This window comes from Dendrobium catenatum, unplaced genomic scaffold, assembly GCF_001605985.2.
Source record: "Dendrobium catenatum unplaced genomic scaffold, ASM160598v2 fragScaff_scaffold_601, whole genome shotgun sequence".
Taxonomy (NCBI): domain Eukaryota; kingdom Viridiplantae; phylum Streptophyta; class Magnoliopsida; order Asparagales; family Orchidaceae; genus Dendrobium; species Dendrobium catenatum.
In genome coordinates, this window is record NW_021319063.1 from 570,471 (window position 1) to 590,572 (window position 20,102).

Sequence of the window (20,102 nt, forward strand, 5' to 3'; positions counted from 1 at the left end):
ATTCTATACATCTGATGTGTTACTTATAAATTTTTTGGTACAGATAGGGGGTATCGGTAAGGTGACCGAACATGTTCTTAGAGATGTTCTTGGAATCAAAACTTGTGAGGACATTCTACAGAATGGTGCTTTCCTCTGTGCACTATTTTCAAGCTGTTCAAGTGGTTGGTATTCATGGTATCTATTCTCATTTTCATCTTTTAAAACTAAATTTTGAACCTTCCTTTTTTGAAGTGCCCAAGTGTAACAAATTCTGTTGTAGTCCTAAACACAAGAAGCAAGAACTGCTGTTTTAAACTTTTCATCTGTTTTAATGTTGACATTATTGACTAGTCATTTGTCTTTCTAGGAGTGATATTATCTAATTGATACCTGCAGATGTACCAAATCAATAGTTTAGCAATAACTGTTTAGATTCTGTTGCTATGCACTTGAAACTATCATGAACAAGCTTGAATCTACCTAATAAAAAAGGATGGAAGGCGAGCAAGTCCAGGCAAATGAAATGACAGGAAACTTTTCATTTGCATGTATTGCGTTGTTTCTTAGGAGAGAGAGAGAGAGAGAGAGGACAAAAAAAAAAAAAAAAAACAGGGCTTAAATAATACTGGGCATTACAAGACCCATCTATGAGTAGTATTGGAGGTTAGATGAGAGAAAATGGACTGAGCTTGTAAATGAGTTAGGATTATATCTGAATCAGATCTTGGTAGTTTGTTGCATTTGTTTATGATAAGTAAATTTCGGGTTGGTTCAGCAATGAAATGTGGTCGGTGTCAAATTGGATTTCATTTGATAATGATTTAAACATTTCAACTTATCAGAATCAACACGGCTGATGTAAAAATATTAATCAAATATAAAACTGTATAATTCTGAAATTTAAGATGCCTTGAGAATAATTTTTTTCATCTTCTTTTACTAAAGTTCTTAATGTGGTATCAGTGGAGCTTGAGGCTTGTTCTTCTTTGTGCTGCATCATGCTTTCATACTCTTGTCTAATCACACTGAGGTTGAGAGGTGTCAATGGGTTCTAATTTGGAAATAGATGGAGATTATGCAGGCCTGTTGTTTTGTATGTCTTTTTGTTGCTGGGTGTTAACATAAAATAGTAGAAAGAAAGCTTTATTTTTTTTTGGTGAGAGAGAGGGAGAGCGGAAGGAACAAGAAAGGAGATATGACTTAAATTTGCTGGAACTCACTTTTTTGGACACACTCAGGACCATTAATGTCTTCGACCATCTAGATCATCCATTAGATGCATTATGTGTTATTAAATTGCATTAAACCTACAATGTCTTGGATCGATGTTAAGTTTATTATGTCAATTTTGATAGAAATTGCTATCTTGACAAAAATTTGAAATGGGTCAGGTTCCATTAGCTTCCTCATTTATTATAAATTTAGATAGTTTCTTTCATACTTTTTAATCGAGAAATCCTATTAATTTTTTGGGTTCTCTCTTACTTTTTCTCTAGATGCTCGTTCTATTTATATTGCATTTTCTCTCTTCTCCCATATCTCCATATGTTATTCTGTCTAAGATTTGAAGTTCACTTTCCCTTCCCCCTCTGTTTGCCTATCTCTAAAGGCTAAATAATTCTTCTCTCTTTACTTCAGATCAGAAATTTCCTCCTCTTTAAAAAATCTCCCTCATTCTCTATAACAAATGTTATCTCTGCATAACAACTTTTTCTATCCTGTGTCCTTTTATTTATTCACTCTACCCATTATCTATATCCCACTATTCTCTTTCTCGTTCAAAAGATACCCATCGCACTTCTTGAAATCCCTCTCTAACCCAACTGGCACATTTTTTTCCCTTTTGTTCTTTCTCTCTCTACTTGATAATAGCAAAACCTCTCCTCTCTCTTTCAAGATAATATCTTACTAGAGATTCCTGCTGTTTCTTCAATACCTCCCCTCTAGATGATTTATTTTTCCTAAAACCTTAGGAATATTACATTATATTTAAATATCCACTGGATTTCCTGCACATCACTCGCTGCCACTTCCCATATTGCGCCATGCGAACCTTTTGAAAACTCCAAGATTGATTGCATATGTAACTCCTAGGCTTTAACCTTATGAATAGTTCTTTGTATGATGGATAGACGAGCTGCAGATATAATTCACTATTAACCATTTCAATGCACCAGATCAGTTTTTTCTACCGATTGAACGGAGGCCATAATCTTCATGTTCTGTGGAATATCTCTGAAAAGCTATATTAGGCGTTTTGCTCAATCTATGTAACTTTCCAAGCTAGAAAGATAATCCAGATTTCTTAATAGTTTTTTATTATTGATACATCTTTCACCTATTGATGGTAAGGGTAGATGAAGACTTTGTCCTTGTCATTGAAGTGTTATGTATCGCATGTGCTGTACTCCTGTACTGTGCTATGGGTTGCCGTGTTACATTATGGCTTTCGGGCATGCTCTTTTCCTAGATACTGCTTAAAATATTTATGTTTGGGTGACACTTCAGACATATCACCATTAATTCTTTCATTGCTTAAGTTATTTGGATTAATATGCTCTTAATCACCTCACTAATTCGGAACTTGAATTTACACATCAATCTATTAAGCCTTTTAAAAATTTGTTTACCTCTTCTTAGTGTGTTTGATGGAGAAAATGCCTATTGATGATGAGATAAAAGTTTCTAGAAGTGACTAAATTCTTTAAGGATATATTTTCATTTGGAGAAGAATTCTAATCATTGTTCATACCCTGCATGTGATTTCATTACTTTGTTTTACTTTGCTAAAAGGTAATTTTCATTTAGTTTTTCCCGTGATGGTCCCTCCAAATGATAAAATGCTATATTTTCAGTATTTAGAGGGCCAATAATAACTTTTACAGTGCTATTTCTACTGATGATTCATAGTTGTCACTCCACTTTATTCTTTTGATAAGCTAATGCAAATTCATTACTCCTGTTATAGATTTCTTCCTTTCTGTTGGGCTTGGCTTAGGGAGAACTGACACTCCTGACATTAAGACGCGGAAGAGTATCAGTAGTGAAAGAACATTTCATGCTACCAATGATGAGAATTTCCTTTTTCAAAAACTAGGTAAGATATACTTGCACGCAGTTAACTTTGCTACTTTTTATCATTTTGAATTTGTCAACAGAAGAATCTTTAGCAACCTTTTGGCTAATCAGCTAATGTATACAGTCAATATCATGATCAGTTTGCATTCAAATATGCCTTATTTACTCATGTATCTTATGTTGTTTCGTTCTCTTATTCAAATAAATTGACTGTTCTTCGTATGCTGATTTTTGCTCAAGCATTTGTCCACCCTATTATTATTTTCCTTGTGTAAATATGCTTTTGGTCGTTTCATAGGCTATATTATGGATGACATCAGTTTATTTATTTTTGTGTAATGTAGATGGTCATAGCAAATTAGCTAGCTTTTCTCCTTCATTTGAATGTTGAAGTACAGTTCCATACTGATGCAATCAAAAAATATAGGGGAGCCTATATTTTTTTATCACAAATAGAAAGCAGGACTTCTAAATAAAAGAAGACACAAAATACCTCAAAAAGAAGAGGTAACTTAAATGAAACTAAGCAGCGGAAATTAAAACTACAAACGATAATTTCAACAACTTAAACTCTTACAAACGACTCCAAATAAAATAAAAAGACACCCTAAAGTTGCTTCACTTAGAGAAGAAGGATACAGGTGGAGACGTGGAGTGGCACTTGCGGAGAGACGAAAGAGGTTAGAAGCCCGAGAAGAAAGATTGGAAAGAGCCCGCAGGATTTCCGGAGGGGATGAGAAAGAAGGGTGGAAAGAGCCCGCAGGATTTCCAAAGCAAACCCGCAGGTTAAAGCTTCCAAAAATAAGTTATCATTCAACTTTTTAAAACGTTACAATACCCCCCATATATATAGGTATGAAAGGGGAAGACCAAAAGACACATAACATTAAATTCCTATAGGAATTCTAAACATCACATAACAATAATACTTTGCACAAAAAAACACACCCAAACCCAAGAACCAAAGAGGTAGCCACGGGAGCCAAGGAGGCCGAGCGGGAACCAAGGGGGCACGGTCACGGGAGGGAGTGCAGGCACGGGAAACCAGCAGTCGGCCGGAATCCAAGGAGTTGAGAGCAATAAAACCATGGTGGAATTCAAGGAGCCACACATGGGAAGCTAAACAAATAACTTGGGATTCCAAAAGCCCTTTTTGGAATCCCAAAAGACATCATAAAGGAAGACATTAAAACTATAAATAACATTTAATAAAAAGTAAGATAATAAATGAACTAAAATGTTAGCTAATAATGAGCTAACCCTTAGTTCAATAAATGAACTAAAGTCCAGCTCATAAATGAGCTAAAATTTCAGCTCAAATAGTAGACTCAAGGGAAGCCAAAATTCATATTATTTTGGACCTGAGTTGACCCCCCCTTTGTCTACGTCAGACTCCCCTTCTTGCGAATTCAGCTCCTGATGAATTGGTTGATGATTCCCTTAAGGCGGTGCATACTGTTCATCCAGTTCTTTGAGTTTCTCGCCAAACCTTTTCAGAATTTCTTCCTGCTCCTTCTCGAATTGCTGTTGTAGATATCTTTTCCACTTCTCGAATTTTTGATCACATAGGAACATGTGATATTGAAGCTTGTACAATCGATCTTGAAGCGGATCCGTTGAGTCACCTTCTGTAGGAATCCATCTGTCCAATGGTTGCGGGACATCAGGATTATGTTGATCACTTTCTTCCTGGAATGTAGCCATATTTTTGATATTTTTCATTTTTTGACAAACTCAAAAAAAGACTAAAAAATTACAAGACTCACAATAAGACTCTTTGACAAACTTGACAAACTTAGACTTGACTTGACTAAACAAAATAAGATTTGACAAACCACAATCCTAAGATTTCCTAACTTGCTCTGATACCAAATGATGCAATCAAAAAATATAGGGGAGCCTATATTTTTTGATCACAAATAGAAAGCAGGACTTCTAAATAAAAGAAGACACAAAATACCTCAAAAAGAAGAGGTAACTTAAATAAAACTAAGAAGCGGAAATTAAAACTACAAACGATAATTTCAACAACTTAAACTCTTACAAACGACTCCAAATAAAATAAAAAGACACCATAAAGTTGCTTCACTTAGAGAAGAAGGATACAGGTGGAGTGACAGTTGCGGAGAGACGAAAGATGTCAGAAGCCCGAGAAGAAAGGTTGGAAAGAGCCTGCAGAATTTCCGGAGGGGATGAGAAAGAAGGGTGGAAAGAGCCCGCAGGATTTCCAAAGCAAACCCGCAGGTTAAAGCTTCCAAAAATAACTTATCATTCAACTTTTTAAAACATTACAATACCCCCCATATATATATATAGGTATGAAAGGGGAAGATCAAAAGACACATAACATTAAATTCCCATAGGAATTCTAAACATCACATAACAATAATATTTTGCACGAAAAAACACACCCAAACCCAAGAACCGAAGAGGTAGCTGCGGGAGCCAAGGAGGCTGAGCGGGAACCAAGGGGGCACGGTCACGGGAGGGAGTGCAGGCACGGGAAACCAGCAGCTGGCCGGAATCCAAGGAGGTGAGAGCAATAAAACCATGGTGGAATTCAAGGAGCCACACATGGGAAGACTAAACAAATAACTTGGGATTCCAAAAGCCCTTTTTGGAATCCCAAAAGACATCATAAAGGAAGACATTAAAACTATAAATATTATTTAATAAAAAGTAAGATAATAAATGAACTAAAATGTTAGCTAATAATGAGCTAACCCTTAGCTCAATAAATGAACTAAAGTCCAACTCATAAATGAGCTAAAATTTCAGCTCAAATAGTAGACTCAAGGGAAGCCAAAATTCATATTATTTTGGACCTGAGTTGACCCCCCCTTTGTCTACATCACATACGCCCTGGTTATTTATTTTTTGCTGGTTTTCTGGCTTAACCTTTGATTTGATTCTACTAATAATTACCTTTTCTGTGCTGCAGCTGACATTGCTGAGACACTATCAAATGACATGAAAGAGAAATGTCTTAGTGGGCGGACATTGACATTGAAGTTAAAAACTGCTTCTTTTGAGGTATTCTTTCTTTAGGTTAGTTAGGCATTTTTTGCAGAGCTGCTGCAGATTTTGGGTTCATCATAGGAGTCTTTGCAAGTGATGTTTCAATCTTTTGTAGATTATCCTTAACATTTTGTCAACTGTTCATTCCCTAGGAAATCCATATGTAGTTTCTTAGGACATGTTTTTATACTTGATTATTTGATGATCAAGAAATAATTTCTAGGTCCGAACTAGAGCAATATCTCTGCAAAAATGGATTCATTCAAAGGAAGATATTCTAAGTTGCGCTTCAAGGATTCTCGAGGCTGAACTTCCTCTTTCATTGAGGTTGATAGGTATGGAGATTATTTAAATACCATGCTTGTTGCTTTTTGTTTTTGGTATCATTATCATCATTTCATATGACTTGCCTGTAGCAGTGATAAATATAAGTGACAGCAGTGTGATGTCAAAACTAAATAAATAAATAATAGTTGTGATGGGTCTAATTTTTTATGTTTTCTAGAAGCTCAAATATTAATAACTGTTAGTGCTAATTCTATATAAATACTGAACTCTGACTAATCTTCATCATTTTTGGGCTCTAGTTTACTAATTATTTCCCACAAGTAAGCCCTTGTTTTCAATGTGAAAGACCTTATCAATTTAGAATCTTCCCTTTAAATATGTACGCCTTCCTAAGCAGATCTATCTTCAACGTTTTCATCTAGATGATTTTGTTCAGTGCTTATCAAAGCAAGTTTTAGTGTTCTAACACCTTCACCAAATTATTCAGGAGCTCTGCATACCTCTCTAATGTGATACCAGCTACTGTTGACAAATCATCATAGTAGGTGGGCATCATTCACATGTTGTGCTACAGTAATTGACGCGGAATTGAGTGAGGTGTTGCATTGGTTGCACAACCCAGAAAACTTTTTGAGTTAAGGGGCCTCAAAACTGTCTGGATACTGGACTAGCTTTTATTCCACAGGATAGGGTGGTACCTTTTTATTGCTTTTCTTGCTTCCCCAAAGTCCTCGTGTTCTTCTTCGCTTGTCTATTTTGTGAGGAAAACTATCCATTTTTTAAGGGTTTCGCTTGGATACATTAATCATATACTTTCTTGGCAATGTACTGCTCAAGCTAGCCCTACTCCTCTTTCGTTGAAGATTGAAAATCCTCTCCCTTCAGTTGGGGTGGCGTTCCCATTATGATCTTTGCATGTACCTTATTTTTTCTAAATTGGATGAGTGGCCCTACAGGTTTGATGGTTAAGGTGGATCGTGAGAGTTTCATGGGAGATAAGTCCAAGCTAAGAGAGCCTTTATATGAAGAGCCAATTGAATTAGAGGCTTTTTGCCGAGGGGAAGAAGGCTCCTTATCTGAAGAAAAGACAGTAGGATCAACCTACACCCGAGCTTTTGAAGTTATCAAATTTGCTAAAACTGAAGCTACTTTCTACAAGAAGATATGCTATGGCCAAGTAAATTACTATGATTACAAAACTGTTTGGTTGTAAGTATTTAAAATTCAGGAGACTTTTAAATATGATATATACATGGACTAATTATTTTTTTTGTGTTTGTTTGTAACTATTAAAAATAATCTATAAAAAAAACTTTAGGGAACAAGATGGATGCGAACGGCATGTGAGGGACCATCGACAGTAATGATGTAGTGGAGGGAGTAGGATGGGAGCTCATTGGTGCCAACCATTAACCAGAGCTCACTAGCGATAGGTGAAAGGGAGGAATAATGCGGGCGGGAGCTTATTGGGATGGGCATTGACAAGTTGTCAATTTGATGATAAGTTGATAACTAAAGAAAGGAGAGATCACGATGGAAGCTCATTGAGGGTATGATGGGTTTAGCGATGAATTGAGAGAGGAGAAAATTGTGATAGGATCATGATTTAGGAGAGGTGGGGATTATCAACGTTATGTGAATACATCATGGACCTTGCAGGTAGGTAAGAACATTGGGGTGTATTTCAAAATTGGTTGAGTTGGACGATTTTATAATATATAAAAATTAAATTAAGGATGAGATTGAAATTCATAAAAAAAACTTTGAAATTACTTGTAAGCCAGCCAAATACAAATTTTCAAAACTTTACGTTATAGTTATAATACACACAAAACTCTTCAAATCAAACTAACTCCTACAATATAATGGAATTAGGGCTAACATGAGCTCAATTCACCTGCTTAATCTTGAGCTCGACTTTGGCTCTTAAGCTCGATCAAACATTGCGATGAAAACTTGTTGGAGAAGGATGTTAGCTTGCTGGAGATGGAATTGATAAAGGCTCGTTGGAAAAGTCAGCGACAACGTTGGGGGAAGTTTCCTCTAGAATTAGTTGGGGCAAGCATCGATTAGACAAGTACCAGGCGAATAGAGAAGTCTCGGTGGATGTTCGCTTGAGAAGGTAATGACAAGGCCAATGGTTGTTGTCAAGGAAGTCATGGCAGGAGATCGCTAAGGTATCAACAAGCTCGGCAATGGAGAAGGCATCGATAGGACTAGCATTAGAGAATGCATTCATGAGGTTTACATGCTCTAAAACAACAAAAATAATTGTTCTATCTAGTTTATTTCTGAAATTACTTTAAGCATATAGCTTCAAATCACATACTTTTTTCCATCCTACATGCTTTTCAAATTTAGTACTTAGAGAAATATTTGAGTGTGGTTCAACTTGCTCATAGTAATGTAGTTCAGTTCCATAATTTGTTTCAGTTTATTGCGTGGTATGCTTGTACCATATTAGCCACTAGAACGTTATGTTAAATAAAATTTTGCACCTTTCCTTATGTTCTTCTGTACTTGTCATGGTTTAAAATTGCGCAATAAGAGACGCGCCTTAGCGCAATTTCGTCCCTTTATGCCTCAAAGCCTACGCAATGAGTTCAGGATTTGAGGCGTACGCCTCAAGTTTACTGAGGCGCACCTCACGGTTGAGAGGCGTTCCCCTCTAAAAAAAAAAACTAACATAATATATATTTGTTCGGTTAGGACCCCCAACCCCCGCGCGGCCTTCCGTCATTTCTTGAAAACAGGTTTTCTCCCTTCTTCTTCGAGCGACCTTTTTCCCTCTTCGTTCGGCGTCGGCGCCCTTCCACATTGAGTCGCTCTTCGCTTATTGCTTGGAGTTGTCTTCTACCGCGAGATGGGTTGGAGTTATCTTCAACTGCGACCTTTTTCTCTCTTCGTTCGGCGTCCGCTTCCTTCTACATTAAGACCGCTAGATATATACTTAGTACCACTCGGTACGACAATGTTTGGTACCACTAGGTACATGCTCGGTACTGCTCGGTACAACTCGGTACCAAGCAGGTACATGCTCGGTACCGCTGAGTACATGCTCAGTGCCGAGCGGTACATGCTCGGTAACTAGCGGTACATGCTCGGTAACGAGCGGTATCTTTCCATACAAATAACTTACGAACTTTAAAAGCTATGTCGAACCTCGCTAAGGGGTAGCGCCCCTTTGGACCCCCGACAGACCGGTATATTGTTGTATTCATCATCTTTAGTAGTTATTGTTAGAGTTAGTCTGCTTCTTCATGAGTGCATGCTTGTATAATTTTTCTTAATATAGAATAAGTGAAGCATTATGTTTAGGGGTTTAATATATTGCACTAATATATTCTTCTCATAAAGGATGGTCAGAAGTAAGGATAAAGTTGCGTCATGTCATAGAAAAGATCGATCATGGAAACATAGCACTCAGATGGATGTAGGGGGAAGTGATAAAACATATATCTATCTAAAATGCAATTACTGTGATAAAGTTGTGAAGGGTGGTGTGACTAGGATGAAAGATCACCTTTCAGGGTCTCACAAGAATGTTGTTCTATGCTCCAAGTTCCTGATACTGTAATGGAAGAGATAAAGTCATACATGAATAAGTCTACCACGTCAAAACATCTTGCACAGAAGCAATTTGAGGATAGAGTTAATGTTGGCTCTTACTACGGGAGTGAGCGCAGCGTTAGGGATTCATCTTCTTCGATGAAGCCCTTTTCATCTAGGGGTGCTAGACGGCCTATGGATCATTATATGGTGGACACATCAGAGGATATGCCTTCTACTACATAGAAGATGGCCCTAGAAAATGCAAGGGAGGCACGAAGAAGAGTGTGTAAGGATATAGGCCAATTCTTCTATGAAAATGCAATTCCATTTAATGTTGCAACATCACCTTCCTAATACAACATGATTCGTTCAGTTGGAGCATTTGGGAGAGGGTTCAAACCTCCAACAATGTATGATTTGAGAACATAGATTCTGAAGGGGTTGGAAAGCACTGGTAAAAGCATCGAAGAAATTAAGAGGACTTGGACCCAAACAAGAGTAACAATTATTTCAGATGGGTGGTCTGATATTAAACATAGAAGTCTAATTAACATTCTCATTAATAATCCTTATGGTACTGTGTTTTTAAGATCAGTTGAAGCATCTGACCAGGTCAAAGATGTTGAGTTCATATTTTATAGTATTGTTGAGGAGGTTGGAGAACATTTGGTTGTACAAGTTGTGATAGATAATGCAAGTGCTTACAAGGCTACAGGTAACAAACTTATGGAGAAGAGGAAACATCTGTACTGGACTCCATGTGCTGCACATTGTATGGATCTGATTCTTGAGAAGCTTGACGAGCTATCTCAACATAAGAATGCACTTACTAAAGCAAAAAAAAAAAAGTTTATTTACAACCACTCTTGGGTTCTAGCTCTTATGAGAAAATTTTTAAAGAAAGAAATTTTTAGGCCAGCAGTAACAAGATTTGCCACCGCTTACTTGACCTTAGAGAGCATGTTGGATTCTAGACAACTTTTAGAGGCTATGTTCACATCTACACAGTGGTTGAGTTGGGCTTAGGCGAAGAAGGCTGAGGAAAAAGAGATTATAAAGATTGTTTTAAATGATAGATTTTGGCAAAGTATCTTATATGCCATTATAACCACTAGACCTTTAGTTCAAGTCTTAAAGATGGTGGATGTTGAGAAGAAGTCTGCAATGGGTTTCATCTACAATGTCATAGATGACGCCAAAGAAATGATTGCCTCCACCTTAGGAGACGAAGAGAGTAGCTTTAGGGAAATTTGGAATATTATTGATGATAGATGAGAGCTACAACTTCACCGGCACTTGCATGCAGCTGGTTATTACCTAAACCCTTAGTATCAATATGTAGAAAATAAGTCTACAAACCCTGAAATAAACTTGTGATTATATCATTGCATGGATCAGCTAATAAGTGATGCAACTGAAAGATCAAATGCTGACATGCAATTGGTACCTTTTAGGTACAAAGAATGTTTTTTTAGATTACAACAAGCAAGGATACAATTGCCAAACGATTTCTTTGATGGTCTTAAATCATCTACCTCCATCACAACTCAAGAACAAATCAAAAAAAGTATATAAATAATAAAGTTTTCTTAGACTTTTATTAATGTATTACACTTATTTATTTTGAGATTGTTCAAAAATATTTAGGGAAGAGGAAGATAACTGATATTGAGGATGGACCTAATTGGGAGACATTGGACTCTATAGGAGAGTAGGAAGGGGAGAGAGCAGTTCATTATACTGATGATTCAAATGAAGACTCCCTTAGTGATGACAAAGCTGATAATTTATGAGTTCTTATGTGATATGTCATTGCTATTTATTTTTGGAATTATATGTTAATGAAAAGGATACTGTGATTTGGGAAAGATGGAGTTTGAGTTGAACTATATTTCATGTTGTCTTATTATTGAGATATTTTGATTTCACTTCATATCTTGTGCATTTTATGTTTTATATATTATTTACTCCTTAGTATATATAAAATTTATCATTTTATGGTTATACAATTTTTTGATTTTGAGGCTTACGCCTTGTCTCACGAATGAAAAACGCCTCAATACCCGATTACACAATTTTAAACATTGCTTCTTGTGATAACTCAAAATAACGTTAAGATAAAACTATCTTGACAGGTCTGCGCATGTCACAGTTCAGTGATGACAAAAACAGTCATGTGGATCCTATGCAGAAAAGTATTGTTGCTTTTTTGTCTGGTGGGGATGCAAATTCAACTCCTACGCCGCCCAAGAAACAAGTTTGTTTAGAAGTTGGTGATAAGCTTGAGGATCACGATGGTTTAGATTTTAGCGAGGGGCAATCCAAGCAAGATGTGGAACTTGATTTTCGAGTTGCTGATGATCACACTGATGATAAAAATGATGATAGATTTTCGCTTTTATGTGATTCTCATTGTTCCGTTTCTAGCAGCATTGCAGAGAATTTCAAAATGAATGATTCGTATTTGGACGAGGTGTGTTTGCCTAACTTTAAAATCCATCTCTTGTTTTATTAAAATCATCGTTTCTTATTTATTATTTGTTTATTCTATCGTGGCTTGCATGGAAAATAGAGTTTCTGAAAGATTTGAGTAATAAGCTGATATTAATGCGAGTATACGATACTAGAGGCTTGCCAGTCTTCGGCATTGAATCTTTTGTTATCATTCTTTTATTCTCTTACATAATGGGTGAAGGTGGTTTTTGCGTTTTCTGATGGCTTGGGAGCATTACCTGTTAACAAATGTTACAGTTGGTCTAAAAGTCTTGCAATTTTCTTTACTGTAGCTTTTCTTTGGTATATTATTGTCATCATCACGTACAACAGCCACGCTATCCGAACTATTTTGAGTACTCTTTATGGATCTTTCTCTTACATTCAGTTCCTTGAGTGCAACTTATGGTTTTAACTTAAGTTTATATTAGCTTTCTTTCACAACCTCTAGTGATGTTATCTTAGATCTATCCTTGTTTTGACCTTTTTTTTTTCCATTGTTTATGTTCAATTATCTAAGTGTATTTTTTATCGCATTACCATTGTTAAGAGCTACTCCTAACACCTGCATGCTTTCTTAGTTTTGCCACACATAAATCTTATAATTCTCAGGCCTCAGTTACTAATTTCTTTGTTGCCTAATGTTCTGGTTCATAAAAACACAGCACCTCTTTAGTCTTCGTTGCCAAACACATCTTTAGTTCTTTGTGATATTTTTTATCAGATAATATTCAGTGCTCTTACTTATTTCAACCTCTCAGCTTATAAGACGGCTCGTTTAAAAAATATTAATATAAAATATATTTAAGATATACTAGGATTTTTTTTTAAGTAAAAAGTTATTAAAAATATTTAAAAATTATATTTGACCTTCTTACACAAAGTGATTTTTAATTATTTTTCTTTTAATTTCTCATTCATTTTATCATTTCATTATAGTAATTGTTTGAATCTCAATCATTTTCTTTCTCATACTATGTTGCACAGATATGGATACGACACGATACAAATATGGGACGCGTCAATTCTTAAAAATATAGGATACGGGTACGGCGCGGACACGACATTATAATTTATAAATCATATATAAAAATTAAGAAAGCAATCAAAGCATAATATTTGAAATTACAAAAAAAAAAAGAAGAAGAAAGTAACATCATTTGTAGCCTTGTAGCTTATAATATCAAAATATAAGTAAGCATTAAATGTCTAGTACAACAACAAAAGCATAAACATAAATTGTCTAGCACATGAAGTTTCAACTATTCAATAGAAGGAATGATATGATTAGCTTCTTCAGTGGTTTGTCTTTGAACTTCTATATCATCTTCAATAAATATCATAGCTTCTAATTTAGGCTCATCAAGTGAAAGATTAGCAATTTCTAATATTCCCATATCATCAAGAGAATCAAATCCATCTCGGAAATGAGATAACCTCGCTCGCAGTCACGGAAGTAAATACCACCAGTCTTTTTTTTTTTTTGGATTTTTTTTTGTTTTTCAACGGACACGCGTATCGGATGCGCAACGGTGCGTATCTGATACGCGTGTTCTTTTGAAATTAAATAGTATTTTAATTGGATATGGAAAAGCGTATTCGACACGTATTGGTGCCGTACCGGAAGCGTATCCGTGTATCGGTGTATCGAATATAGCACGTGTTCATAAATAGGTGTATCGGTGCAACATAGCTCTCATAATAAAATAACCAACTTGTGAGCAGACTCAAATTCGCACAATTAAACTCGAGCTCGAGCTCAAACTTGATTAATTAATCAAGCTTATGCAAAGGATGACTCATGCTCGACACAATTTGTTTACACCCCTAGCTTTAACTCTACTTTTCATATAATTACATTCTTTTTAACCCATCACAGACGAACTGTTTTTCTTTATGCATTTGTGAATCATAGCGTCAATTGTCTCAACTTCAGATGATCTTACTTGAGAACTTGATGCAAGTTTGGCATTTACCTTAATTTTTGCACCTCATAAGAACATGGTTACAGAGATTCTTTAGTTCATAAATCAGTAATTCACGCCCACGATTCATATAATCTCATCTTTGTGGTTTGCTAATATCTCGACTGATTTCCCTTCTTTTTATTGTTCAATCCAGTCCAAACCAAACAAATCAGTGCAACCAGATGAATTAACTTGTTCAGTTGAGAGACTAATCGAGGAAGTGGGTTTGATATGGGTGGATGACTATATTTGTTCAGTTTGTGGTATAGAGTTGCCACCAAGTTTTATTGAAGAGAGGCGAGAACATTCTGATTATCACTTAGCGGAGATGCTCCAGAAGGAGGAATCTTCGCGTGGCAGAGGCCATCTTGCACAAGAGAGGTACGAAATGTGCCTTTCTTTAGCGTTGAGATATTAGAACTGTTTTCACGGGGTAACAAATGCTTCGTTTGTTACGGCTTTCTTTCTGCTTCTTAAAGTACTAGTGCTTTTTGTATGGCTAGAGTTGCATAATTTGTGAGCGCATTATATTTATAAGATGCAAGAAATGCAGGAAAAATGAAATTAATCAGTTATACCTTTTTGCGTCTGTTATTTATGTTGGATCCAGATTTGTGCTGTCATGTAAATAAGCAATTAAGGTTTTGTTTGAGACAGCTTTTTTACTGCTTACTAAAGCAGCTTTTTAGTACAAAAAATTTAAAATTTTTGTGCTAGAAAGTTGTTTTAAGAAGCAGGAAGATAACCGTTCCAAACAAAGCTTAAGTGTTTTATCTTGACATTCTTTGGTTCATCTGCTAACCATGTTGAATGTACTTCCTAGGTTTGTGCAGAAGGTGGGGCATAATAGAGAAGGCAAAAGGAAAAAGCAAAAGTGCCCGCCAAATGAGGTCAAGCATATCCCAATTGAAGCTTTCTTCACTAAGTGCAAGAAAAACTCATAAGCTATATGAAACATTTTCACTATGTACATATCTGCTACTTGATCTTGTGATCCATAATTTATTGATATATTTTTAACCTAATATTAAGTTAAAGGTAACCCAATAATAACTTTTTTAGCTCGAAGACGGTTATTTTGGTGCCAACAATTGTTCGATAGATTTTCCCTAAATTTTTGTTCGATAAAATCCTTTATTATAATTGGAATGCCGTCAATTGTTTAGAATAGCTATTTTTGATTTGTTGGACATCCTTGTTTTACTTTTTCTTTATGCAAATATTCAGTTATATGTTTATTCAAATTTAATTAGGCTATATTATTCCATTTGCATTGCGCATTCATGCTTGAGGTTTCTGAAATTTATCAGCGTCTGATTTATTATATGTTTGTTCAAAATTTCTTAGACTTGTTTTTGTTAACGAGAGAAAAACCCAGAAATTGCACAGATATTAAAAGAAGCTGACATGGAAATTTTGAATGGCACAGTTAGGTAGGGGTGTAAATTAGTCGAGTTGAGCTCGAGCTAGATGTAGTTTGAGCCTGATTCGCTAATTATGCAGGTGGCTCGAAGTCCAGCTCGAGTTCGACTCGTGTATTTGAATCCCAAGCTCGAATTCGGCTCAGTAGTTCTAGCTCGAAAAATCAGCTCTTGAGCTTGGCTTGTGTACATGCTTGAATTGAATCCTTTTTATGTGATTTTTATCATCAAAATGATGCTTTTTATGAAATTTACACTATAAAAAAGTTACATTATTGATTAGTTAATTTAAAAATCATGATGCCTTATAGTAAAACAATTGAAAATAATCAAGTTAGTTTCAAAAAGCACTTTATTGATAAGCCAATAAAAAATCATACTAACGAAAATAATTCATGGTTAGTTTAGAGCATCTTAGCGCACTCATATACAAATACTAGGGAGGTGTAATCCTAGTGGGAATGCTCCATGTGGAAGTCAAGGTGCTTCGAATTCGGGCTCGCGAGGAGGAACGAATTCGTGTCAACCAACAAGCTGTAATACGTGAGTATGAAAAGATTTGTTTGAAAGGGTATTACAGTCTCTTGACTAGACCAAACCACAAGGACTTATTTTCTCTATTTTGAAAATAAGAAATCCAACTTGTATTGTTTCTAAAAATTGCCAGACAGTTTAAAATTAGGGCAATACAGTGGAATCAAATTATAAAATTTTCAAAGTATAAACATAATCAATATGCCTCAAACTTGCATGGACATACTATTGGCAGGCTAAGTACATTAGTAATAAAATAATCATTTATGCAGGTGAAGCAATGTTGTCTCAGAAGTATAACTAATAGCAGTAAAATAACAAGAAACTCTTCATTCTTTCTTCATGTTAATGCAAAATTGATGACAAGAGCATTTGAAATCTTATCAAAATTTATAGTCCTTCCTTATCCGATTGTAGATAAGAGCAAATTTCTATAATTTCAAATATTTAGTAAGTTATTTTAGGGTTAAGCCAGTTGGTTTTTTTCCCTCTCACAATTTTCACATAAAAATTAGTGTATGTTGTATTCTTCTCTTTTACTTGTATTTGTGCTAAATTTTCATACAAATCTGAAATAAGAACTCTCTCTATTGATAGAAATATTTATTTTGATAATCATGTTTTTTTTTTTAAAGTTAATAACTACTTGACTCATAATAGCTATCTAGTCATAAATCATAATGGCAAATCAGAGAGGGTAGCCAAATGAACCCCTAAGTTAATGGTGAAATTATCCACCAAAGCCTAACACAAGTTTTCAGAGCCACAAGCGGCCAAAGAGAGTACGTAAGGAAGAATTGAAGGCTAACTAGACAACATAATAACAAAGGGGTAGTTTTTAACTAAGGGCAGTTTAATATATAATTGTGTAATTAAACAACATATTTTAAAGTTTTAAAACTCGTCAAAGTTGCCCATTTGACGGGTGACTGGTGATTAAAGATAAGTCGCTCGTCAAATGGGTGACTTATATGAATTAATTTTTTTTTAAGAGACATTAATCAATTAATGTTATATTTACGAGATATATTTTATAGGTGCTTAGTACAGGTGGCAGCTTAGGTATTGATGGAGCCATAAAGTTGTAGTGAGTGGTCACTTTCATTGAGCTATAGTTATCTTATAAAATCAATATGTATTATCAAATCAGGTATAGACGTTTGTGTTGACTTGTTATATAGTCAATAGCATTTAATATGATTAAATGATTTATATTATATATTTTATATCATTTACATGTGATTATGAGGCTATATAAGTTGTTGATGGAGAGCTTCCTTGGATGAGTAGAAGCTGCATCTTCTAGTCTTAAAAGTTTTTTTGCAAGAGTTGTGCAACTTCTTATCAATAACTTAGCAATAAATATGTCAGCTATAGATAAGATTTGAAGCATCCCCAAGAAGTAAAAGATTTATGAGGGAAGCAATCAATTGAAAGAAAGTTTGACGCTATGTACTGATGAGAGCCTTGAAGCAAAGGCAAAAAGTAATGAAATATTTCGTTGTGTTATATATTCTTAGAGTAAAGATGAAGATTGCTTATTGTGACATACACATGATAAAATTATGAAAATAAACTTATATTGGGCTGACGATGATCATAGAGACATGGGTTGGAGATATTTGTAGTAGAGGTTCATAGAACAAGATGGACGTTTGGTTTTGCTAGACATACTAAAGAGACGAATTCATGAAATTAAACCTGATAAAGAAGGTTCAATTGAGGTGATTATTGAAAGGTTATTGGTTGATATAGATCACTATATTCTGTATCATAAATGGTATCATGTACATAATGAATGACTTTTAGACTCCTACAAGAAGCTGATGAGAGATGTGTAAAAAAAAAAGAAGAAGGATTTTTTGAATGGAGGAGATTGATAGTATATTCAACAAGAGTTTGAATATAACTTCAAATGTTGTCCAACTCAAACATAACTCATGACGGTGACCAGCAGCAAGGATTGGACTCGTGCATGTATACTGATGCTTCACAAATGAGATTTTTTATACAAATATTTTCTAAGCCCAGCATGCAAAAACCATAAGCAACAAGTTCCTGATGCTCCCTGCTGAGCACATACAACTGGAAGCTTCTGCCTTTTGAGGCAAACACAACATACTCCATGTTATTGATAGACCATCCTTGCAATACAAATTTTAGGTTTGCTTTCTTATTGAAACACATGCCCCTACCAACTAATTTGGAATTCAAAATTCCTCTTCCATTTGCTCTCCTGATTCCCCAAAGGTCAAAAGTTATTTCTTTATCCCATTCACGGGTGATTCTACATGTACGCATGAAATCATTCTTCACAACCACACCTTCTTCAGTGTCAACTGTTCTATAACAATAACTTTGAACGACCTCATATATATCACCATTTACTTCTACATTTGCCTCTCATATAATTAGGTATCAATTTATCATCTTCATTGTCTGATACATTCTCGCTAGATCCACTACTCATTGTTTCATAACATTCTTCCAAACTTTCAGGTTGCCGACTCAAAGGTCATACTCCTTCCTTTGAAACACTATTTGGTACCTCGAAGACTGAACAACTGAACATAAAGAACCATCGAATTCATGATCCTCTGAATAGTATGAATGAACAAATTGGGATATCAAATTTTGCTCAAAATTACTAGAATCATGTAGCTCTATAACATCGACATAAAGTGTAAGAATTTGATTGCAAGCAAGAGAGAGCACCATATCACAAACATCATCATCTTCAACAGTAAAAACAATAAACTCAGATCATACTGGCAAACGACATACTAACGTCATGGTGTACTTTGAAAAGTTCAAATGGGTCCAAATCAAGAGACTGAAGCATATTTGAAAAGTTCAAAGCATTAATTAGATGACCAAATAATCTCTAACTATGATATGTTTATAGTCGAATCGAGCGGCTTGATGAGACGAATCCAACGAATCAAAGAACCCTTAATTCTTGCATCATTAAGATACTTAAATGCTTGATAAATGCTCAATGATCGATGTAATTAGTATGAGCCGTCCGATGAAACACTCTTAATTTGCTTCAGATATCCATCATATTTACAGGTTACGCCACTCTCAAAATCTATAAATCGATATTACGAAAAAGAGAAAATTAATCTAATTTAATTAATTATTCTGATAAAATGGTGAAAAAAATGATAAATTATAGTAAAAAAAACTTAATAAAAAAGTGAGATATTATTTTTTAATATTTTTAATAATTTTGTGTTTAAAATCATGAATTCTAATATATATTAAGTATATATTTATATTAATATTTTTTAAATGAGCTGGCTTGCGAGCTAATGAGTCAAGTCCGAGCTAGCTCAAATTTGACTCATTAGCTTATGGAGTACTTATAAATCATTTATCAAGCCAAATGTAAGTCAGGCCATGAGCCTATTTACTCAAGCCTCAATATATTTTGTATTACAAAATGCCAGAGAAGATATTATAAAAGTTGTTTTTTTTCGTAAATTTTATCTCATGATCGATTTATTCATTTATTTATAAGAAAATTCTTTATGAGCACATTAAGATCGTGACAAAAAAATATCTCTGCAATTTATTTTGCAATTCGCATTGCCGTGATTTTTTGGGCTTTTCTTGCACAAGTTCCCTATGTATTTATTTTTGCACTGGTTGCCATCGGATCTGTTCCTTCTCGTCGTCTTGTTGGTCCCTCCTTACGTTGACTCCCGCTTCTCGATTCTACTATAACCAAAAAAGAAGCTTTGTTTGGTTTTTCTTCATCTTCGAC

The 20,102-nt window shown here is 35.1% G+C and overlaps 1 protein-coding gene across 1 annotated transcript in view; it reads left to right on the forward strand.

Moving 5' to 3' along the window:
• LOC110116304 (calcium-transporting ATPase 10, plasma membrane-type-like) overlaps positions 1–20,102 on the forward strand; it is a 59,051-nt gene that overhangs the window by 20,291 nt on the left and 18,658 nt on the right. The window contains 6 exon segments of the mRNA XM_028694937.1: positions 44–164; positions 2,951–3,079; positions 6,002–6,093; positions 6,302–6,413; positions 12,054–12,391; positions 14,533–14,759. Coding sequence (XP_028550770.1) covers positions 44–164; positions 2,951–3,079; positions 6,002–6,093; positions 6,302–6,413; positions 12,054–12,391; positions 14,533–14,759 — 1,019 coding nt within the window.